This window comes from Galeopterus variegatus, unplaced genomic scaffold, assembly GCF_000696425.1.
Source record: "Galeopterus variegatus unplaced genomic scaffold, G_variegatus-3.0.2 Scaffold2565, whole genome shotgun sequence".
NCBI lineage: Eukaryota > Metazoa > Chordata > Mammalia > Dermoptera > Cynocephalidae > Galeopterus > Galeopterus variegatus.
In genome coordinates, this window is record NW_007728676.1 from 265,052 (window position 1) to 282,970 (window position 17,919).

At 37.9% G+C, this 17,919-nt stretch overlaps 1 protein-coding gene across 1 annotated transcript in view; it reads right to left on the reverse strand.

Moving 5' to 3' along the window:
* The window catches only part of LOC103598319 (proprotein convertase subtilisin/kexin type 5-like), a gene marked incomplete at its 5' end in the record, with an annotated part of 25,499 nt that extends 7,838 nt beyond the window's left edge, over nucleotides 1-17,661 (reverse strand). The window contains 2 exons of the mRNA XM_008582317.1: nucleotides 13,932-14,104; nucleotides 17,573-17,661. Coding sequence (XP_008580539.1) covers nucleotides 13,932-14,104; nucleotides 17,573-17,661 — 262 coding nt within the window. The remainder of the gene's footprint in view (nucleotides 1-13,931; nucleotides 14,105-17,572) is intronic.
* Between the last annotated feature and the right edge of the window lie 258 nt (nucleotides 17,662-17,919).

A 17,919-nucleotide genomic window follows, 5' to 3' on the forward strand; every position in this document is an offset into this window, starting at 1 on the left:
TGTAGCATTCACACAAAACATTAGTTTCAGAATTCTAAAATATATTGCTTCTTTAAGCAATTTTAATAACTTTATCAACAGGATAAATGAGTCACATGATTCATAAAGGTGACCTAAAAAGTAACCAGAAAAGAAATATAGTTGACAATTGGAAAAAAAATCAGTTAACAGATGGCCACACCACTCCCAGTGCCTTGGAGACTAAACAGGTATAACGTGGTGGAAGAAAGTTTTCTTTGGGATGTGCACGGCAGATGTAGTCATGGCACAAATGTAATAAGACATCTTTGGGATAAGAGCTACTCAAGGGGGAGACTTGTTTCTTTAATCAGTTTATTTGAGTAAGATGGGGCTGAGGGTAGGGAAATTAACTATATGAAACTGAATTAGACCCAGGGAACACAGTAGGCCATCCCCCAAAATGCCCTAGAGGACTCGAATGAGACAGGTGTGTTTTGTCCAATGTAAAGAATACACAGATTTCACTTGTTTCCGCTTCTACCCTGAGAATAATTCATTACTGCGCTGTCAGAATCACAAAGGTAAATGCAGGAACTACTTCATATATTTTAAAACCAAACTGTCGTTAATTATGATTGATTTATTTGGTGATTTGAATGCAGCCAACAGTTCAATAATTTCACTTATTTCCAAGCAAAAATTCTGGGATTGAAAATGATTACTGAAGATGACTTCAACAGCTAGCCAACAAATGTCAGTGTCCTCCAAGGCCTGCTGGTGTCAGTGCTTGCTGTGGCCCCAGTTCCTGCCTGCTACTGGCATGGGTCTTTCCGTTCACGTGTTAGCGGGTCAGTGGCCCGCGCTGCCCCTGTGACCCTAAGTGAGACCCAGAGGAAGGACAGTCTAAACACCCACAGACTGACTTACAAACAACTCTCTCTGGGAGGCTCATTCTGTGCTACTCAGCCTGTCCAGAGATGGTTGATGAGAAAGACCGAAAATAAAGATGCAATTATTTTCTACTTCTCCAGGAAAAAAATGCACTGAAAGTGGAGCAAAGAAGGCTATTTCTCCTCACTTCTGTCTTCCTGATATTCCTCATGTGACAATACTTCACCCCCTCCTCTTCTAACCCATCTCAACCTCACCCCCATTTCCAGCCCCACACCAGGTGCTCTGGATTCTGATTGTCTGTGTACACACTAGGTCACTAAACCAAGTATGTGAAGCCATTTTTTATGTTCTTTTGACTTTTAATAATGCACTGAAAATATGAGATGCATTTATTAGAAATCATATTAGTTTTATCATTCTCAGATGAAAATCCATTTTGTATGCTTCCTGAGCATACCAAATTTAGTCGCCTTCACATTTAATGGAATGGAGATCTTAATAATGATTATGGGATCAGCTGCTGATGACTATTGCTGCAAGCATTTCTGGTAAAATGACAAATTTTTAAGTGCCATTTGGAACCTACATTTAGGGTTTTTTCATGATATTGTTCATGTTCTAGTTCACGAATGGGCAGCATATGTTGTACTAAATTTGGGGAACCTAAAGGTGACTTTAGCTCAGTTTTCTAAAGCCACACTTGGAGGTGGTAAATAATGTGGGCAAAGACTAGCATAGAGAATAATTAATCAGTGCAGCAAATACAGAACTCCCCTACACTCAGGTTCTTGATAACCAGCTAGTTTTATGCTTATTTTGTGAATAGAAAGGAAAAAAAATCGAGTTGCTTATCCACCATATCTGCTAGAATACAAATTTCGTAGAGCATCAATCACTAAAGGCTCAGTAGAATCAGTTCTGTTATTGGAGATGCCCTTTCTTATCGAGTTGCTTATCCACCATATCTGCTAGAATACAAATTTAGTAGAGCATCAATCACTAAAGGCTCAGTAGAATCAGTTCTGTTATTGGAGATGCCCTTTCTTCAGAGGGTTGACACGTAGGGCTCCCATGTTTGACACAGCTTCTTACACTTTATATAGCAAAGGGCACAACAGTGTGGCCCTTGGTTCTTGACAGCAGTATTACAAGTGCAGATTTCTTTTCCTTTGCTTATTTTTACAACATAACCAGAAGAAGAAAATCAGTATTTCATGGAGAAAGGGTGGTAGAATATCTGTGAAGAAATAAAAACTGGCTGTGTTTATTAATGGAAATAAATATGCTTTCAAGCAAAGAAATTTATTTTTATTAACTTTTAGATATTCTGTATATTCAGGAACTTCAAATAATAAAAATTTGGAGCTGACTAATGTACTATGGATATTATGTAAAGCTGGACAATAAGAGGTCCATTTGGTAAAATTTAAAATTTCTACATAGGAAAACCAAGGAAATGAAGTTAGCAGAGCCAACTGGAGGCAGGGCTAGGACCAGAATGCACCCAGTCGTGCCTCATCCAGTGCCGACCTCCACTGACTAGTACTGACACCGGTTTAGAAAAACAAGGCTTACCCATAGTGGATTAGAGAAAAAAATTTTTTAATTTTTCTGAATTTTGTAAATTTTCTAAATCAACAATTTCCAAATAATTGTCTGCTTTTAACTTTCTATCTGTGGTCAACTCATATTGGTCAATCTCTTGTTTTTTCTCAGACCTTTATCTTCCTCATCTGACCCACAGAAGCCTAAGCAAAACTCAGTAACCTTCTGGTCACTCCCATTGTCCCCCAAGCTTTGAGCCCTGTTTTCCCCTGGTGTGAGAACTGCTAACCTGGGTTGGTAAACAGCATGCAGACTAGGTTTCCCAATTCCTCAATTCAAGCTGCTAAAATAATCACATATGTTCTCTAAAATAATCACAATCAATAATTAATAGCACCAACACAGGTGTTCTGGGTACATCTACCATCCAACATACCCATTTTTTTGAGAAGAAAAGCCTTTCTAATACTTGCCAAAAGTTTCTACTTCTTGGATCACCCCAAAGCAAAGGACAAACCATGCTCAGACTTTCAGGAAAGCCAGGTTTATAAAACTGGGAAGGAAATTTCCAGTATTAACACTGATTATCTATTTTCAAACTGCTCAGAAACGTACCATCCCATCACTTTCAAACTTATATTGAAGGAATAAAATTTGAAAAATTCCCTTTAATAGAGAATAAAAACATTTATTATCAACAGGGGTACGAAAGGAATTTACTGTAAATGTTTGGAAAGGCACTTGGAAAGGAGGATAGAGGGGTATTCCAGCAATAATGAAAAGTTTGTACTCTTCTCTAAGTTAGCTCTAGATTACACAATTCCTCACTGTGAACTGATTCCAACTGCCAGCTCAACTTTGAAAGGGTAAGCACACCACCCCTTTCTAAAGCCCACCACAGGTGTGAATGTGTCACAGGCCTCTACCACATGAAGCAATAACCTTGACCTCACCTGGAGTAGAGGGTAATATTTCTGAAAGAGAAAATTAGCCCTCTATGTTTTCTGCCCATAAACACAATCCTGTCTTAAATCAAAACAAATTATACTTTGGAAAAAACTACAATTGGTATTAGGCTCCTATTATTTATAGGATTCTTTGGGACCTTAAAGATGCATCCAACATGGCCCTGTCCTTGAGGAGGACGGCAGCTGCTGGGCTGTGCACTTCATACGTGTGAGCTCTTTCTGTCTCCATAAGGGCTCCAGAAAGCAAGTATTTCATAGCCTATTTCTCAGGCAAAAGGAAGCTCAGATAACTTACTAACCTGTCTCAGGTCAAACAACCAGAGAGTAAGCAAACTGAGCAAGGCTGGGACTCTCTGTGCCATCCCAGGCCTCATCCCAGGAGGGACAGAAAGAACAATACAGTGAAGGTGCCAGAATGTGCCAGATCAGGGGCTGGCCCCGTGGCTCACTTGGGAGAGTGCAGCGCTGGTAGCACCGAGGCCGTGGGTTCGGATCCTACATATGGATGGCAGGTGCGCTCACTGGCTGAGCGTGGTGCAGACCACACCGTGCCGAGGGTTGGGAGCCCCCCACCGGACAAAAAAAAAAAAAAGAATGTGGGATCCCCTCACCGGTCAAAAAAAAAAAAAAGAATGTGCCATATCAGTTGCCTGGTTAAGTTCCCTGGGAATCCAGAGAAGAAAGATCTTTGTTGCGATATGCACTTTCATAACCTCAATTCAGCTACTGTTCAGGTTACATGAGTCAAGCGACAGGAGCTGGTACCGCACAGAGCGTGGTGGTGGAGAATACTTGCTTTGGAAGAAGACGGACCTGAGTTTGAACCCCAGTCATGCTTCTTAATGCCATGCTCCATAGTTTTGCCAAGACATAGTTTACAAATTTACAAACAGGGTGTTCCTGGGAGGCTCATCCCAACGTCAAACTCAACTGGCTACCGAGTTATGATCATATTAATGTTTGCAACCCTGAATATTAGGTTTGATTGTAATTATCAAACATGAGATGAGGAATGTAGGCTCAAGTGGGGGAAAAAACCTCCCATTAAAGCCACATATACTTTCAAATCATTTGAGATTATCAACCCACTTCAACTGATCCTTGTTTATTACATAGCAGCCTTTGTTTTCTAACTACCGCCATATTACATTGAAGGGAATTGATTTGTTTATTCTCTCCATCAGCATTCCCCATGATTGGTATGGAGCTTAACTTGACCTAATGCAATCCCTACACAATTCTGAATCTTCCCTTAAAAGGGACATCCAGGGCCGGCCCGGTGGCACACTGCTACAGTGCGCCGCTTGGGAAGCGCGGCGGCGCTCCCACCAAGGGTTCGGATCCCACATACAGACCGGTTCCCGCTCACTGGCTGAGCGAGGCGCGGGAGCAACACCGAGGCTTGCGATCCTGTTGCTGGTCCCGGTCCGGTACGGGCGTGACACTGAGGGTTGCGATCTGTTGCTGGACACGAAAAAAGACAAAAAAAAAAAAAAAAGAGAGGTGGAATAATTGTGTGCACCGGTTGGAGTAAAAGCCTCAGACTGTTCTCTCTAGATTTAGGAAACTTACAGATAGTGGCAGTTCAATGAGGTTGACTAAAATATGCTGAGAAATACTGTTTCTATGGTGCTAAGAGTTTTCTTGAAGTCTTCTAAAGGAAAGCACCAGACTCAGTTGGCCATTTTCATGCATGGAACCAGTGATGAGAAGGGAGGAGGAGAGAAGAAGGCTGAAGACATGGAGCAGCTTTTATGCAGGAATAAGGTTGGATGTAGGGGAAAGACGTACTTTGAGAGATTGCTTATGGTCAGCATCTGTCTTGCTGTATTAATTGAATGGCATGGTGGTGTACACAATCCAAAACAGCAAGTTAAGAAGCTTGTATTGGGGCTGGCTAAGACAAACTGAAACAAAAGACAACTGTTACTGAGACTGGTTAGTCTAGGACAAGGGTTTAGAATGGGATTTGCAAAAGTTAACTTAAGCTACTCAACAAAGTTACTCATCAATCTTGAGACTAAAACTGAAAACAAGGTGACAATATATATTTGAAATTTACACTTACACAAGGCTAGAATAGATTTGTGCTCCTCCCCATAAAAATGCACCACAATTCAATTAATATAGTGTAGTAATCTCAATTTGATACTTGGGTGTCAGATAACTTTGTGATGATTACAGAATGTGAAACCACATACGAGAATATGTTTAAAAAGACACATTTCTTTGCTTCCAAAATGAATGATATAATATTGGGTACACTTGGCAAGTGACTTCCCAGCTTTGTTAAAATTCTAAATACACAAGAGTTCCACTAGGATATAGTTAAATCTCAAAGGAGGATTTTAAAAAGAAACCCCCGTTAAAGTCAATTTTCATTAAGTGGAACCAATTTTAAATAAGCTCTCTTGTCTATCTTTGCCTACCCATAGATCATTCCAAAGTTTTACAACATTCGCCAACTAATTTAACAGCAATCTGTCATTTATTAAAATGCAAACTGGTACCAATCCTGTTACAGCTGGGTGCCTATCAGATAAAAACATATCCCTCGTGGGTAGAACTGGTTAATTTCATTATAGTTACTAATATTGCTTTTATTATATGAGCTCATTATACTTCTTCTCTCCTGGTGAACATATGCCTTTAATTTAAGCATGAAGAAATATGCGTGTGTGCACGTGTGTGTAAGAGACAACATGTGACTCAGTTTTAAAATCTGCTGAACCTAAATGGTGGCTGATGATGGGAAGGGAAACTAGTAATCAGGGTTCTTCGTAAGAGACTCAACAGCCAGACATATACCAATAGACACCCAACCAATGTCCTGATTTCCATCTGGATCCCTGAAAACGACAGAGTGCAGACCGGATGAAGGCCACAGATCCAACAGGGAGATTAAGGGCCAGTGATTCTGATTTCACTGCCTCTTCTTGCTAATCCCTGACATTGGCTGTGTTCTATCATGCATTCATTGGAATGCTTTAACTGATATTTCCAAAGCCTAAAAAGCTTAAAGAAAAACAACCTTTACTTGACAGATAGATAAAATGATACAATGATTTTACAGATAAAATGATAAAGCAAATTCTGTAAGCCGTGCTCCTAAAATATCTACAATGAGCTACATGATTTTTCCAGAAAAAACACTAAGATAAATGCCAAACCAGTGCTTGGCATATAGTGGGTACTTAAGACATATTTCTTGCGTAAAAGAATAAGAGAAGTAATGGTAAGTTTAACATAGGCTTTTCTGATTAAGGAAAAAAATTCAATTCCAAGTTTTTGCTTTTTCTAAAGAATGTTACTAAACACAATTGTCAAGACATTGTGAAATGAGCCAATGCATCAGACACTTGCTAATAAATATCAATTACATCAAGTCTTATTAAAGTTTAATAATCAAACTGGGGGAAAAAAGATGATTCCCAGGCAACTAGACTACACTACAATAATTATTGTGTGCTGTTTATTCTGCCCTAACTTAAGATTCTGCAAGCTGATGGGACTTTGGAAATTTGCTTACACTTTTTTTAGAACATCTAACCAGCATTATATGGTGAGCTCCCCCAAGACAAGGGCTGAGTGTTATTCACATTTCCCTAGCACCTAGAGAATTACCTGGACTATTATAACCACTGAGTAAAGGTTTCCTAAATGTAATCAGTAATAAATGCATGAATAAAGAGTCTATCAAAGAAAACTTTGGGCTCTTAGCTTCTGATTCTGACACCAAACAGGGGGTTACCTATATCTGAAACATTGTTAATTGATTCACTTACTTCATAAAATCATGTTTCTATTTAGGACTGACTGGAAAGATGAAGCCAGGATTGTCCCCTTGAAGGAACTCTTTGCCAGGCCAGAGGCCCACCATGGTAACCAGATCCATGTCAGTATGAATAAGTGGAACCTTTAAATTGTCCTTTCCTAAGATGACATGAGACCCCTGGCAAAATTGTGAGAGTCCCGGTGTGCCCTGCTAGGAAGCCTAGAATGTACCTTGTTGGTCATGAGCTACAATGATAAGTTTGAAAGAGTAAAACAATGACATGATTTGCATACAAAAAATACTTCTTCCACTGCAATCTCCATGCAGAATGAAAGTTGAATCGTAAGCTGGGAAGTTTTGGATGTATGCTATTGCAGAAGTCTGTAGGAGAGAAGTAGGTTCTAATGGTGAGGGCAAGAAAGATGTCCACAGACATCCAGGAAATAGTACAGGAGAGTCTTATTAGGTGACTAGATTGAGGAAAGGAGACTGAGTGAATGTGAGTGCCATCAACAAATAAAGAAATGCATAAGTGTTGGTAAAAATCAACTTAACTGTTAACATTGTTTCCAGTTCTAATGTACTGACTCTAAAGGTCTAACAAGTTCACCTGAATTTTCCTATAATAGTTCCACAAAACTGAAAATAAAATAAAATTTAAAAGCAATTTGGAAAGTCATGGAAAAAAAGTTTCTATGTTGAGAACTTTGATTAAATAAAGTTAAATGCATCTCTGTACTGCAGGACTTCTCAGAGCCTTTAGTATGTTTTTAAATCTTCAAAGGAAGCACCTAATAGGGTACTATTTTCTCACGTGTATTTGCCAGAAAAATCCCTCTACCCACATGCCCTTTTGTTTAGCATTTTTATTAAATTAGTGGTTTATGAAATACATTTCAGAAAATATCTTTTGGATATTTTCTCCCATATATAGGCCATTTGTCAATAATAATCTCAAGATTATATAATTATCTTCCATAAGGATCATTCAGCAATATAAAATTGATTAAACCCAGAGATTTAGAACAAATCAAGGTATTTTACATGATTAATCAGTATTTCATTATTATTACCCTTGCTCATTTTCAGTGGTGATAATGAATAAGATTCATAACATAATTAGAAACTTTACATTGTTCCAGGAACTCTGCTGAGTATTTTACAGGCATTAATCATATAATCCTCACAACACTCCCATAAAGCAATTACTACATCCATTTTATAGAGGAATAAACTGATCCTCAGAGAGGCTAATTAAGATCAGAAAGTACTGGCCCACGTTTCCCAACTGGAGAGTCTGAATACAGAATCTGGGCACTTTAACCAGCATATTATACCATGTATGTTAATAACTCATTTCCAGAATACTAAGTAAAAAACAACAAGAATAAAAAAGCAGGTATAATCCTTAAGTAAATTAACTCAGTACATGCAGCAAAGTGGCATGGAAGTCATTTAAACATTCCTCCACTCATTCATTTTTTCTTCACTAAACACCTTCTGAGTACCAGATACTCTTCTGGATACTTGGGATACAACAGAACAGCAGCCAAACTCTGAGCCTTCATGGAGGAGACAGTCAACAAGATAAGTAAATACAACAAATTGAAGGAGGGTCAGTAATTGCAAAGAAGGTGTTCTGAAGGGTTGGGATGTGTGTGTGTTATGTTGCGCAGAGAATCAGGCAGTCCTCCTGGTCAGGACAACTTAGACGAGAGCTCAGACAGCAGCCCTGGGCTCTGCATAGGGAGGTCACTGCGACCTTGACAAGAGTAGCTTCAGGGGACTGATTGCTGGGGCAACATCCCAATGCAATCAGTGGCTTCAGGAGATAACAGGAGAAGAGCAATGGTGGAGGGCAAGAATGGATAATGCTTTCCAAAAATTTCACTCTAAAGGCAAAAAGAGAAATGAGGCAGTAATAGGAAGGGAATAAGAAAAGACGGGGGATTCTCCTCTTGGTCTTTTAAAATAGTAGAATTAACAGTATAAAGAAGAGCAATGGTGGAGGGCAAGAATGGATAATGCTTTCAAAAATTTCACTCTAAAGGCAAAAAGAGAAATGAGGCAGTAATAGGAAGGAAATAAGAAAAGACGGGGGATTCTCCTCTTGGTCTTTTAAAATAGTAGAATTAACAGTATAAATATATGTTAATGGTAACAGTAGAACTGAGAGGGAAACTTTGATGACTAAGAATAAAGAACTGCTTGACATAGGTCTTGGATGGGGTAGGAAGGGATGGGGACCAGTGAACATATAGAGGAGGTGGCCTTAGGCAGAAGGTGAACAGTTAATTCACCATAGTAACAAGAGAAAAGCCACAGTATGTGGTCACAGGTGAAGGTAGGAGGTCAGATGTGCCAAATAAAGTAAAATGACAATATGTAACAGAATTCACTGTATTCCTTTGAGGCCCATGTTCTGACTTCTTTAGCTATACTGAATTTCTGTTTTCCCTATCTATAAAATTGGGGAGAACGGTACCTATTTTATGAGATTATTGTGAAGATTGAAAGCTATCATCTATTTCAGGGCTTCAAAGAGATAACGCACTGGCCAAAATGTCACATGTTGTTCATGCAGCCCTCATTACGATTATTAATTATATGCAGCTCAAATTATATAAATCTAATTCTTGCATTCAACTTTATAGTTCCTTAGCATTCAATAAATGCAATCCTTGGGAGAAAGAACAAGTTGTCAACTGTGACATGGTTTGTTTAACATAGTTTTTTTAATGCAATTTTGGCACATTAATTCTAAAGGGGCTATAAACTGAATCAATCCTGATTTAGTTAAAGTCTTTGAAAACAGTGTTACATTCTATTGAGCCAAATGCTTATCTTAGAATAAACAAATACGGAGCATTTTGAAATTCAATATTTGCTACGTTTTTTGATCAGCAAGCAGAAGGAATGGGTGCAATCAATACTTGGACTCCCCGAGCAACATTTATTTATTTCCTCTGTGAAAATGTTTCTTGATACTCGGGCTTCTCTCTGCTGCTGCCTGATCTTCCTGGCTGTCTTGCTGTGGCTGCCAGCCTAGTGCAGCTCTCTCCTGGACAACATCAATCTTCCACTCTTGCTTTCCTTCCCCCACCCCACACACAGCCCATCTTCTACACTGCACAGATCTTTTCAAACTGTATATCAGGTCAGCTCACTACATTTAATAGGAAGAATAAATAAATTCTCAATCTTCCACTCTTGCTTTCCTTCCCCCACCCCACACACAGCCCATCTTCTACAAGAAGATCTTTTCAAACTGTATATCAGGTCAGCTCACTACATTTAATAGGAAGAATAAATAAATTCCAATCCCAGCATTTTTGCAGATGATGTTAAAACCCCAACAGGCCACAATGACATTAGACTGATGCATAGATTTTCAATTAGCAAACTTAAGGAATTATTTTATCAGTCATTTATCCCTTCATTTCTTAAATTCCTCAGCCAAGAAATTACTTATTTACTTATTCCTTATTTATTTTGTTCTGCACACTATAATCTAACTTTGTAGAATGTTTTTATCCAGTTATTTCCTATATATTCGACAGTGTGTATTATATAAAAAACACAAATTTGGATAATCTCAAAGAATATATAATTTCCTGTCTCACTTGATGCCTGATAACAGAGAAAGTAGTAAAAATTTTCCCCCTGTAAAAGACTATCTAATATACTGCTCAAAAATATTAAATTATATATTCATAGATATATGAGAAACATCCTTTAGGAATATATAAACTAAAGTCAAGACTACAAACATGAATAACTGAAATGAATTTATATATCCAGAGGTTATCTCAATGAAATAGAAGATGTGCTTTTAAAGGCAAGTGAAATTGAAGTTATATATACACATAGGAAAACAAAGTAAATGACACTACAGAGCTCAGAAAGTCTACACTGACTTGTACCATATTATTTTTAATCTCCCCCAACAAGTAACTCAATGGAATCATTTAGAATTCTGTAGTGTGGAAATGATAAAGGAAAGAAGGATGAGAGACTGAGGACAAATTTAAACAAATTTTTTGGAAAGACATAATTTCTCTGAAAAAAATGAATTTATTGAACATTTATTATGTTTTAGGTACTATGCTAATTGTTTGATATGCATTATCAACTCATGTGACACTCATAACACCTCTGTAAGTGAATACTATTATTGCCCTATTTCACATGAGAAGATGGAGCAAAGAAGTAATTTGCTCTACCTAAGGTCAGAGAAAAGTAAATGACTTACATTAGACTCAGCCCTAGCTTAATTCGAAAGCCTATGTGTATTAAAACCATGGAACACTATCCTGTAGATATTATCACATTTAAATGTGTCACCACTGTTTTTCCATACTTAGATATGCAATGCTAGAAGCCAGAAAATAATTCATTATTTTACAGAGTTATTTTGTTATTACCTCAATCCTAAAAGTAAATGGTTCGTTTTAAAACTAAACTCTTTTTTCCAGATTAAAACCTTGCAAGGTCCTTGGTGGAATGTTGAATAAATGATGGTATCTCTGTACTCCAAAAATTTTGAAACAAAGAAAATGAATGAGTTCTATCCTTATGGGTTGCCCTGGAAGGATGCCCATGGCAGACAGTTAGGTGAAAGCAGCCATGTGCAGAGGTACATGATCCCTGTTTGGCACGTTATTGTGCACAAGAGTATGGAAAGATGTAGTTTATACTCTTAAAAATGGTTACCTCATTGGGTGAGAAAATCTATTATTAATTTCATATGTATACATTTTTGTGTACGATGTGTTATAATAAACATATTACTTTTGTAAGTAATAATGAGTAGACAGTATATTTTTCCAAATTATTTATTTCTAAATATAATGTGTTTGAACAGTTTTCTCTAATCTCAACCTTTCTACATTCTTTCAACAAAAACACATTTTTTGTTTTGTTTTGTTTTCAACATTAAGCTTTTTGTTAAGATTGCCATTGAACAAAAGATTCCCCAGCAACAATATATTTGACAGCATTGGTTCAATGACTAGTCTGTTAGTAAAAACAGCTATTGAATACCTGTATTCTTTATATGTACATGTATATTCAAGAGGCTATGTGCATTACTAATATTGTATGAGTATTTTCATGTTAATGAGGAATTCCAGATGGCTTGTTATTATAAGAGCCATGCACATAAGATTATTTCATTATATTTGAAGATTAAATATGAACTAAGCTTGACCATTCTATTGATGGCATAGAGAGAATAATAATTGCACTCCACATCTTTGGTAATAAAATCACCAGATTACCTATAATATATTCATTTGGTATTAAGGCACCTTGAAAGGAAAATTCTAGGCAATGAGTTAAAACTTCATCCTATGGTTTAAAAGGGGTTTAATTCACCTGAAAATTGACAGAGCTAGAGAACTGAATGTCTTAAACAAATCTGAACTACTATTGAGTTAGGAAGTGCCCACAAAACAAGTATATAATTTTCTCCTTTAGTCGATTTCAGAATAACCAGGAGGCAGCTTAGCTCAGTCTTCTCTTAAAACCCTAACACCAATCCCACAAAGATGTGGGAGAATCATTATTATTTTTACTCCAGCTGCGATGTCACATTAATCAACTGAATGCATTCCACTCTTCCAAATGTGGGCCGAATATATAACAAACCTGTGGTTAGCATCACTCGTAGTAAATTAAGTTCAATTTAATAAACATTTATTGAGTACTTACTAGAATTCAACGCATTGCCTCTGTTTTGCAAAGCCCATAAAGATGTGTAGAGCACAAATTCTGCTCTCCAGGAATTTACAATTTAGTGAGGAAGATGCACCCAGAACTGACTCTGATATAAAGCACGATAGGATGGGGACTGTGTGGAACACCAGGAAGAACATAAGGCACAGGGAACACAAGGTAGGGACTGGTCACAGTTCATTCTGATTTGGGCAGTGAGAAGGCTTCTGCAAAGAAGGAACTTTCAGTGGAAGCTTGAAGGTCACACAGGATTTGGCCAGTAGTGATAGGAGTTGGGGTGGGGCACGGTGCTGCGTAAGAAGAGCAGGGATCACGGGGAAAGCAGTGTGTGCTGATGGACAGCAGGAGTGGAGAATGCTTACACTACAGAGGAGTAAAAAGAAATGAGGTAGGAAAGGGACGTTAGGGCCAGATCAATGACGGCCTTAAATGAACATGATGAAATGTATGTTTAAATCACCAAAGGTCCATTCACGAGTAAGAAAGAGGAAGACGTTGCTTCTGGTGGAACCCTCCTCCTTTCATAGCTATGAGCACTTATTTTTGGGGGGGAGAGTGATCAGTGAATTTTTCAGCAAAATCAAGAAAAGCGACATGGTAAGGTATGTGGTTAGGGAGACTGGGAGCCAGTATAAAAATAATACTGTTCTGGGACAGAGGTGAGACTAAGGAAGGGACTCCAAAAGGGAGCTTCCCAGAAGGACATTGTTGGCTGATCTATCAACACCAACCAGAGGGTGTTAATATCACCCCTCAATCTCTCAGTCTCAAGAATCCCTTCTCCAAATGCAAGATTAACGTATTAATTCATGAACCCGCACATCCATACACACCTCTGTCCTCCTCAGAGAAAACTCTGTAGCTTTTAGTTCATTGGCAGTGCAGAAGTAATTCACAATCCCCAATGTTCAACACCTCTTTCCATTAGTCTATCTACTGGCTCAGCATACGAGCTCCATCCAGTCCTCTAGTTTAGAGGACTGGAAACCCACAGATTCTTCATGAGAGTCATCTCCAGGACACAGTATGAGCCCACGTGCTGGGAAACCTACCATTCTAACACCATTTTCAAAGGCTTGCCGGGTGAGGGGGGCTGGTCCATCCACAGTCTTGCCGTCATCATCTGGGCCCCAGCTGGCGCTGTAAATGTGCACATGCTGGGGATTGAAGCTGACCGACTTCGCTTCCACCATGTCCGTGACATCTCCATCCAACATTCGCACTCCTTCAACACAGAAAGGAGAACCAGCTCATTACAGAGGCTTCAGGCCACGACACCCAAATAAACCCATTACAGGACTGGGGTGGGGGGAGGAGACATTTTTAATCATCCCCTAAGTGAGCATATTTTCCCCAGTGAAAGGATAATGTAGACTTTGCTGAGGCTATCTTGGGGAGAAAGGAAGTTACACTGTGTGTAAAAGAGCAAAACATTTTAAAAGTCCTTTTAATCTATTGTTTTCTTTTTCCAAGTTTCCAACCCCTGCGACAGCTGCCACAATCTCCCTTTTCTGTTAAGCACTTGGCAAAGAGAGGCCCAAGCAATCCATCTCCCCTACGTTTCTCTTCACCGAATAACTTGTGCTCATAATTGGTATAAAACATCTAACCTTAGCAATCTTATAACATGTGGACAGCTGCCAAGTTACGTTGGTCTCATTTCCTCTATATTTAATGTTATCCCCTAATCTGTAAGACTGATGTGAACTTAATAGATTTCTCTTTTGCTGTGTTATTTATAAGTCAAATAATAAATGAGAATGCTCTTGGTGTATATAATACTTTAAATAATTCTCAAAGGGTTTTAGCAATGTTTAGTCATTAATCTTCATTTAAGTATATTCTTAACAGACAGATAAGAATTTATTATTAACCCTATTTTGCAAAAATAGAAACTAAGATATTTAGAAATAAATTATATACCAAATGGCAGGCTTTCCTTTTTTCCTTTTATTTTGGAGTCTTGCAACAACAACAAAACAGGTAATTGTTAAGTAAATAAACCTCTTTTTCAGCTTAAACTAAATACCAACACTGAGACATTGTATTATTTTAAAATTATATCTTACAGTCCAAATTTACTCCTCAGGAAAACCTCATTCTCCTGTTGAATTTCAAGTTTTTATTGGTTATCCATAAATGGAGACTAAATAATAAAACCCCAAATCGGGCAGCTTTAGATACTATGCAGATTGAGGTGAGAATACTGGTAGAAAATAAAAATATTCTTAAGGGAACTATATCTTCTTTTTTTTTCAAAAAAATGTTTAACCATGAAACTTGCAAAAATCAAACAAAAAAATAGAATGAACAAAATCACGAATACTGCCACTGTTAACATTTTATCTCATTTTCTTTATCTAAAAATATATTAGGTTGAACTATTTTAAATTCCATGACAGATATGACACTTCATCCTTTAATATTTTTTTACAAAAACATATGAAAATAAGTCCCTACTGTCATCTAACACCCAGACAACATTAAAATTCCCCCAAGTATTACTAAAGACATTGCATTTGGTTGTTGTGTCTCTTGAGTGTCTTTATTCCTCTACACTTTGGGATTTTGTATGTTAATGGGTGATGTGGAGAATGAAGTCATGAAGAAATCCCTTTAAAAGTTATGAAAAAGGGAAGGTCAATTAGCGCAGTTGATTAGAGCACGGTATTGGAAACACCAAGGTCAGTCAAGGGTTCAGGTCCCTGTACCGGCCAGCCACCAAAATAAAAAAATAAAAATTAAGAAATAAAATAAAAATTATGGAATGGAAATTGTACTTAGAAAGTCTGTCAGTGGTTTTTATTTTGAGAGAGTAGAAAACCCAGCACAATGCTTTGTATGTAGGTGGTCCTGAGAAACCACTGGTTTGTTTTAATTTAATATGAATCGTCAAACTTCATCTGCATGTTTTTTAGCAAAGATGAACTACTTCATCTTCTCACTTTCTGTTTAACAGCATAAAGTAAAACTATTCTACCTTCAGTGAGATCTGAAAAAAACACTATAACTGCCCCAAATAATCTCACCAGTGTATCTGAATGCCAATACGAGAGTATCCATACAACATCTGAATTTAGCTCATACGTCATGCAGTTCATGTGAAGTCCACAAAAAAAAAAAAAAAATGCTTGCCAAATCATACCTAGAGGGTAACACTAATTTTCTGACTGAAAAATCACAAATAACAATTTCATTTCATCACGGCTGCTTCTTTCCCTTCATCTAACTGCAAGCCTTCATGCCTGGGGTCTGGGGTTAAATTTATAGTTCAGAATGTTCTTGTTTGAGAACATTTTGGGGTCATCTCCATGCATTTATTTTATTTATTGTTTTACTAAGGTAGTGTTAAGCGAGGTCAGCAGTTTATCTGTGAGTTCTCAAGTTATTCCCTCCTTCCACTGGGTTTGTGCAGGACGGTGCTGATGGGGAGCTGGGCTGTGCATCTGTGCGTGAGAGAAGCTGCCCTGGACGGTGAGGAGGGTGACTGGGCAGCTGCTGATCCAATTCTCCTTGGAAGAGCAGGGACCTGCAGCTCTCTCAGCATTCCTCAGGGAAAAGCCTTGGTCTCCTTTCCTTAGCTGGTCCGTGTGCATTGCCCTTGACACATAGCATATGCCCCTTGTGTACAGCTAATTACTGGTTAACAAACTGTTGTATTCTAAGAATTCAAAGTGAAATACAGGAAAGAAAAAGGAAAAAATTTACTGTGGACTGACATTTGAGGTAGTTTCAGAAAACCTTTTTTCAGCACCATTATTATACTCATATACCTTAAATATTTCACATTATAGGACCTCTATATTATACACTTATCCTAAAATGGTCATTTTAATTTTTCAGTTCTAATTCTGTTTAGCACTTGGAGACAAATAGTTCATTGGAAACAAGGAGGTCAGCCTGGTTTCAGAAGCTTCATTCATCTTATGACATTGTTTAGGAGACCCCTAAGGAACACCTTTCAGGCCAGGAATAATGAAAAGTCAGTAGGATCACGAAAATCGTTTACGACGTTTTCCTCCCATTTGAGTTTGCGGTGGCACCAGGCTGTTGCTTACAAAGATGATTAAAAATGGGAAAGTTAGCATTTGCTTTTATCAATGCTTATATTTATCCTGCTTTGGCTGGGTCTTTATAGTAAACACAGGTATATTTGAGTTGGTATATATATGTGTATATGTATAAAAATAATATGGAATTATTCATGGAGGCCATATCACTACATTATAGGACCACAAAAGGAGAATTTAACATTTTTATTACAATTAAAAGAAACTTTTTGTAAAGCCTAAACAAAATTTAAAAAAGGATTTTCTGGTTTGAGAAAAATTCAAAGTGCTTCTTTCCACAGAGATATCATTCCCTGATGTCTATATTATTAGCTCTTTCTGGCCCAGGCACCAATAGTATAGTTTTGGTACAGATGTCAATGAGTTTATCTTCACTACTAGATAACATTCTTTCAAGCCTGCTTTAAAAGAGTATGTTTGCAACACTTTAGGGATATTGCTTTTTCTAGAAGTCTTTATAACTCTATTTAATGACACATGTCAACATGGTCATTTTGCTGTCAGCAAAAGATGAACACTGTTATGCAAAGATATGCCTATGTTTGGTTAAAAAGAGTTCTGAAAACTAGTTACCAAGAGCTAACTCGCTCATTTCTATATCCATGTAAGTTTGTTTCCCATACCTCCGATCCTGGCGTTGAAAGCAATTCCGACTGTGCAGTGAGAGTTGTTTGCAGCAGCTGCCACTTCTCCAGCACAGCGGGTCCCATGCCTGCAGGCAGAACACACACACTTTCTAAAGTAACATACTCCATTCTCACCAACTCAACACGTCATTGCCACCACTCAGACTTCAAAGTGGTGAAGAATGTATCCAGCTGTGGGTGTTTCTGGAACTTCCAACCCAAGTACGACTTAGTCGGACCATGGCAAACTTTTAGTACTTAATCCTATTGTTTTGGGTTATATTCTTGATATGTTTATTTTTGATATCTTGCTGTCCCAACTTGAAAATCTCCTTGAAGCCCAT